Genomic DNA, 6,727 nt, shown 5'->3' with positions numbered 1-6,727 from the left:
AAGAGTGTTTTCAAATTTAAATGAGCATTTATTGAGCAAAGTTGGACCAACTGGTCTTTTGAAGAAGTCAGGGCTGTTGCAGAGGAAAATAAAGCTGGGGAGGCGCATCTGCGAAGCTGAAGAGGTGCCTGGGAAGGGTCTGGAGTGTCTGCCTTCTCCCAGCAGCGTCGGGGCCAAGATGAGCAAGGCAGATGGTTCAGTTACATCCTTCTTTCTTGCCTGATTTCCTTTTGGGGGGAATTAACCTATCCTATCTCAGGTGTGGGCCACCGTGGTACTCCAGGAGAGCTGGTGTCCCAGGTTTTTAACGCCCTTTAGCATGTTATGCTGGCGGCTGTGCAAACAAGGCAGAGATAGGCATACGGATCTTCTGTGCTGCAGCTGCAATACCTCAGACAGGCCGCTCAGCCCCGTGTGCCTCCGTTTCCTCCTCTCCAGAGGGGAAGAGTGATTACCTTCGCCTTGCTGAGCTCACAGGGAAGGAGGGAAAGCACTGTGAGACAGAAGGTTCTGAGTAATCATGGTCTGATTCTGAGAGCAATGTTCCTTCTGCATGACCTTCTTCCTATTTCTGAACACCAAAGACATTTCTTCATGACGTGTATTGCGTACTTACATGCATGCAAAGTGTTGAGCTATAACAAAATACGGAGCAATTATGATGAAGTGATGACTTTTTCCTCTTTTCCTCACGCTTTTGTCCACCTGATCCTCTAGAGTGGTGTTTTAACAATTAAACTGGGCGGCGATCTCGGGACCTACGTGATCAACAAGCAGACCCCGAACAAGCAGATCTGGTTATCTTCGCCATCCAGGTACGTTCTGAAGGCCAAGTCGCGTGTTGTTAGCTTGTCGGAAACATGACGTGTGGACCATTGAAGAGGGTGTCCCCTCCGGCTTTGGCGTCTGTGTAAGCGAACCTTTCCTGGGGTCCGACAGCTAGTCTCCTTCGCAGCAGGAAAGTTTACTCTGGTCACGTGACTTCTGTCTGTTGGTCATCTGGCTGCTGTACGTGGATATTGGGTTGTGAACAAGATCTGAAGTGAAGAGTGTGTAACTTGTCAGAACCCGGCCTGGACAGGTTTTCTCTGTTAAATCATTGCCCTGCTTTTTAAAAAGCCACTTTTGATATTGCAGCATCTGAACAAGCTGTACTTTGTCTTCAAAGCAAGTTAAAGTTTGCCCTCTGGTTTGTTTTGAGCATCTCAGTTAAAGGTTAGTTGAATTCCATTTGCAGAGTTGAGCTATGTGCTCGGTGTGGGTGGGAGAGTGTTTTACGCTGCCATTCCAGGCATTGAATCCCTGCTGCCTTTTCCACTGATGTGCTTTCAATCTAGTGGGATGAAAGGTTGTGTTGAGATGGCCTGTGCTGCATCTCAAAGCCTGCGAACATGCAGGGAGAGAAGGTTCCTCCTCCTTCTGGCTGCAGTTGAAGTGGTTATAAGAAAGGAAAAGAGAGACGTCCACTGAAAGCTTGTAGGCCAACCTTTGTGGGTCATTCATTAACTTTTCCAAAGAGAACATACTGACTGTGAATTGGGAAAGGCTCAGATATAACTAGACATAGAATTCTTTGAAAGCCTGATGATGTTTGCATTTTTGAAAAATTTAACTTGTCACCTGCCCCAACCTTGATATCAGTTTTAGGCAGTTAATATACTGTTAGTCAGTTTAATAAAACATTATGCGCCCCCTCGTCCCAACCACATCTAGGGAGTATGTTATCATTCAACAAAAACAATTCCAGAAATCACTGTCATTTCTGGTAAGGCCCTTAATCACATATTGATTGCTTTTTAAGCCTGTGCTCATTTGAAGTTGAGGGGTTTCACCCTGTGTGGGCCAGTTAGCCTGTTCTCTTTGGCCTCAAACAGTTGTCTCATTCCTAACCGCGGTCACGCATGAGGGCCGTAAATTCTTATCCTTCATCTTCAGAGGAACCAGTATGACAAACTGGGTGGATCCGCTCAAGTCCAGCCATCAGCTCTGGGGATCTGTGGCTTTGTAAACACTGGGCAGGGCACCAGGAGGAACGGTGATGGCTCCACTGAAAGAACTCTTTGTTGTGTCTGGAAACTGAAAAGTCCATATCGTACTTGGACACACATACCAGCAACGTGATCCGACCCCCACCATGTTTAGAAGAATATACTTCTGGATAATAATTCCTGGAAATTCCAAGTTGTACTATTTTTTTTAAATCTGTAATTCATGCCCTAGCTGGTTTGGCTCAATGAGTAGAGCGTCGGACTCCGTCTGAAGGGTCTCAGGTTCGATTCCGGTCAGGGCACATGCCCGGGTTGCAGGCTCGATCCCCGGTTGGGGGCGTGCAAGAGGCAGCCGATCTATGATTCTCTCTCATCATTGATGTTTCTCTCTCTTCCTCTCCCTTCCTCTCTGAAATCAATAAAAATATATATATATTTAAAAGTCTGTAATTCATGATGGAAATCTGGAGAGAAAATCTGCCAAGCAGACATTTTCTTTTCTTTTAAATAAATATATCATTGATTTTAGAGAGAGAGGGAGGTGAAGGAGAGAGATAGATAGAGAGAAACATCAATGGGCTGCCTCCTGTACACCCCCTACTTGGAATCAAGCCCACAATCCGGGCATGTGCCCCAATCAGGATTGAACTGTGACTTCCTGGTCCATAGATCAACGCTCAACCACTGAGCCACACTGGCCGGGCTGTGTAACTATTCTTAAATAGAAAGACCCTAAAAAGTCAAATATACGCCTCATTAAACATTACTTTCTAGAGTTTCACTCTGTGGAATCAGTGTTTCTTCTAAAGCGTTGTCCTGGGGATGAGCTGTGTGTGCGTTTTGTCTTGTAGTGGCCCCAAGCGCTACGACTGGACCGGGAAGAACTGGGTGTACTCCCACGACGGCATGTCCCTCCATGAGCTGCTGGCCACGGAGATGACGGAAGCCTTCAAAACCAAACTGGACTTATCTTCTCTGGCCTATTCTGGAAAAGACACTTGATGCCCAGCCCCGTTGGAAAGACAGTAAAAGCTCCAAAGCCAAGACCCAGCCTCCTTCTGCAGCCGAGTGTCTAGTTTGTTCCGTTCCTGCTTTTGAGGGCAGTTGCATGTGGGTAACAGCTCTGGGAAAAGAATACGTCGCCTTCCACCCTACCTCTGACTTTGGATGATTAATTTCCATAGCATTTTTGGACTTACTGTCTGATTTCCTCCCTCACATGATACCTGTATCTATAATGCCTACATACCCATATATTAAGCCTTGCAACAAAGAAAAATAGTAATAAGGAAAAATTCTGAGAGGAGAAATGAATTGGCTTCACTATTCTTCAAGGACTTAGTGAAAAACTGCATGAAGAGTGGCTGGCTGAACTCACCCTTGTCTCAAAATGAGACTCATTAAAGAGTAGCTTCTAAGTGTTCCCACGCCTCTTGAAAACATAGGCACTTAAGCCTGTTACTATTGAAGTTTCAGTGGCAACTGGGAATTCTCAAACCGAAGACCATTCTCTCTTTGTGCTTTGTGTCTGCCAGGGTGTATGTAGCCTGCAGGGGGTGTCTCAGAGATATGGTGCTGTTTCTCACATACATACATGTACAGGGTGTCCCAAAAAATGTATACACGCTTTGAATACTTATTCATTCCAGTGGGTTAAATCTGAAAAGAAAGAAGCATCAGCTGAGGCTGTCAGCTGTTAAAGTGTGTATACATTTTTTGGGACACCCTGTGTATGTACATACACACATTTAAGTATGTTTGAGTGTATGCTTTTTGTTTTGTTTTTTAATTTTAGGGTCAGTTTAGAATCAGCTGCTGCAGCACAGGTCTGAGAATGCAAAAGGTCTCCCAAAGTCAAGAGCGGAAAGGCATCTCCATGAGCTCATAGATGTTGTATAATAAATGAAAGGGAGCCGAGGAGGCTCTTTGTAAATGGTGAGGGGCCACCCAAATGGGAGAGATGGTTGTGTTAATGTAAAGAACCCTGGCTTACACTTGGCTCAGCCTGAAGTGCTGTCTCTGGGCAAGATTCATGTACTGGCTGGCCCTCTGTCTTCCTGTGTGTTAGATGAGACAGTTGGGTTAGAATGGATAGTGGATTCCCAGTTCAGACAGCTAGCATTCCTGTCAGGCAACGTTGTAACAGCTAGCTCAATTACCTCTGCTAGGGGAGGGGTGGCAGGAACCTTTTTTTTTTTAAGCTTTAGAATAAAATATATGATTATTAGAATTACTTGAATGTCCACTGAATTAATGTTTAAATAATAACCTGTATTGTGCCCTTACTGTGCTAATATGCTATAGACTGAATGTTTTTGTTCCCCCAAAATTCATATGTTGAATCCTAATCCCCAAAGTGATGGTCTTAGGAGGTGGGGCCTTTTGGAAGTGATTAGGTCTTACAGGGTGAGCCCTCATGAATGGAATCAGTCCCCTTATCAAAGAAGCCCCAGAGAGCTCCCTCACCCCATCTACCATCGGGGACACAGCAGCCTGTGAACCAGACACTGAGTCTGCTGGGACCTTTATCTCAGACTTCCAACCTCCACACTGTGAGAAATAAACTGTTGTTTGTAAACATCCAGTTTATAGTATTCTGTCGTAGCAGCTTGAATGGACTAAGACGGCCTACAACACCATATGACCTCGTTTTGATACTTTCAGGAACATTAAAACTCATCTAAAGTTATATCCATTATTTTCTTACTAAAGAAAGGTTTACTAATAAAACAATGTAAACAGCCCTAGCCGGTCTTGCTCAGTGGATAGTGCATCAGCCTGCGGACTGAGAGGTCCAGGGTTCGATTCCAGTCAAGGGCATATGCCCAGGTTGGGGGCTCGATCCACAGTGTGAGGCGTGCAGGAGGCAGCAGATCAATAATTCTCTCTCATCATTGATATTTCTCTCTCTCCCTCTTCCTTCCTCTCTGAAATCAATAAAAATATAATAAGTAGAACAATATAAACAAATGTTCAATGAGTATTAAAATATTTCTTTTTTCAGAAAGAACATTATTGTTTAGTTTGGTGGAAATTTTGAGTGTGGTAGGCCAGAATTAATGAGAATATAAAGTCATGTGTGGCCTGCCTGGGGTGGCTTAGTGATTGAGTGTTGACCCATGAACCAAGAGGTCACCAGTTTGATTCCAGGTCAGGGCACATGTCTAGTTTTCCGGCTTCATCCCCAGTAAGGGGAACAGGAGGCAAGAGATCGATGTTTCTATCTCTATCCCTCTCCCTTCCTCGCTCTCTAAAATCAATTTTTTAAAAATTGTGTGTGGTGTGTGTGTGTGTGTGTGTGTGTTGGTCTTATTTTAATGAAAGTTTCATTGTACCTAATTTGGAACTCAGTTAAATGGCGCATTCATCTATCTGGACACAACATAAAACTTAAAGAGGTATTAGTCAGGGGCCCTAACATGAAAAAGGAAGTTAGGGAGTCGGCGCTCTTGATGCTTTCCTTATCGGCCAGCCTTTCAGGCCTATTTACTTGTACTTCACACACAATTCTAACTGGTTTAATGATTTAGTTTCTAAGGCCCTGGGAGATTCCCACGAAGTCAGTGAAAGGACTGCAAGCACAAGAACGGCCACCAGGGGGCAAATGAAATCCCACTCTGACAAGCAAAGGAAAAGCAGGCAGTGGGCGCCGGTAGCTTCCCTCCTGCCCCCCTAGCCCTGGACCATCAGTTACTGCGCCACCCATGCAAAGAATGATTTTTCAGGAAAATGTTGTAAGCGTTCAGTATAACAACAAAGGCAAAAAAAAAATGTGTAATATAATTTTATTTTTAAAAATGTATATTTACTGATTTCAGAGAGGAAGGGAGAGAGAGAGAGAGAAACATCATGATGAGAGACAATCATTGATTGGCTTCCCCTGCACCCCCCACACTGGGGATGGAGCCTGCAACCCAGACATGTGCCCTGACCAGGAATCAAACCTTGACCTCCTGGTTCATAGGTCAGTGCTCAACCACTGAACTACACCACCGGGCATGTGTAATATAATTTTAGGAAGCTTTCAGTTTCATTTTGCTTCCTGAGTGGATATACCTTTAACCACTGGAAAATAAAACTATATAGAATGACTTAGCTTCTCCCTGAAGAAACAGAGAAGAAATGGGGTGTATAAAAGAGAACCTGAGGTGGTTGTTTTATTATCCTATATAATAAAAGCCTAATATGTTAAGTGTTCAGTTGTCTAGTCGGCCATTCAGCCAATCAAAGCATAATATGCTAATGATATGTTAAGGCTGCTCAATCGCTTGCTATGATGTGCACTGACCACCAGGGAGCAGGCACTCCAACCAGTAGGTTAGCTTGCTGCTGGGGTCTGGCTGATCCAGACTGAGCAAAACGGGCCAGACACACCCTGGAGCCCTCCCACAGTCCCTCCCCTGCTGGCTGGCCAACCTCCTGTGTCCCTCCCCTGCCCTGATTGTGCACCAGTGGGATCCCTCAGCCTGGCCTGCACCCTCGCAATCTGGGACCCGTAGGGGGATGTCAGAGAGCCAGTATCGGCCCGATCCCGCGGACCAGACTGAGGGACCCCACTGATGCACAAATTTGTGCATCGGGCCTCTAGTTTAATCAGAATTTTAAAAAATTAATCCAAACTCTCACTTGCTTATTGACACCAGCCTCAGTTTTCTTACGTGTACATTGGAGATGTCTAACTTGCAGTGCCTGGGCCCACATGCAAAGCTCTCAGTACCTGACAAATATTGTTATCACAT

At 44.9% G+C, this 6,727-nt stretch overlaps 1 protein-coding gene across 1 annotated transcript in view; it reads left to right on the top strand.

The window, feature by feature from the left end:
* FXN (frataxin) overlaps window positions 1-3,013 on the top strand; it is a 13,780-nt gene extending 10,767 nt beyond the window's left edge. Inside the window, exons 3-4 of the mRNA XM_015565014.1 lie at window positions 718-815; window positions 2,840-3,013. Coding sequence (XP_015420500.1) covers window positions 718-815; window positions 2,840-2,990 — 249 coding nt within the window. The 3' untranslated portion in view covers window positions 2,991-3,013. The remainder of the gene's footprint in view (window positions 1-717; window positions 816-2,839) is intronic.
* Window positions 3,014-6,727: the final 3,714 nt, after the last annotated feature.

The sequence above is a fragment of the Myotis davidii genome, unplaced genomic scaffold, assembly GCF_000327345.1.
Source record: "Myotis davidii unplaced genomic scaffold, ASM32734v1 scaffold616, whole genome shotgun sequence".
Taxonomy (NCBI): Eukaryota; Metazoa; Chordata; class Mammalia; order Chiroptera; family Vespertilionidae; genus Myotis; species Myotis davidii.
This window is presented reverse-complemented; position numbering and strand designations above follow the sequence as displayed.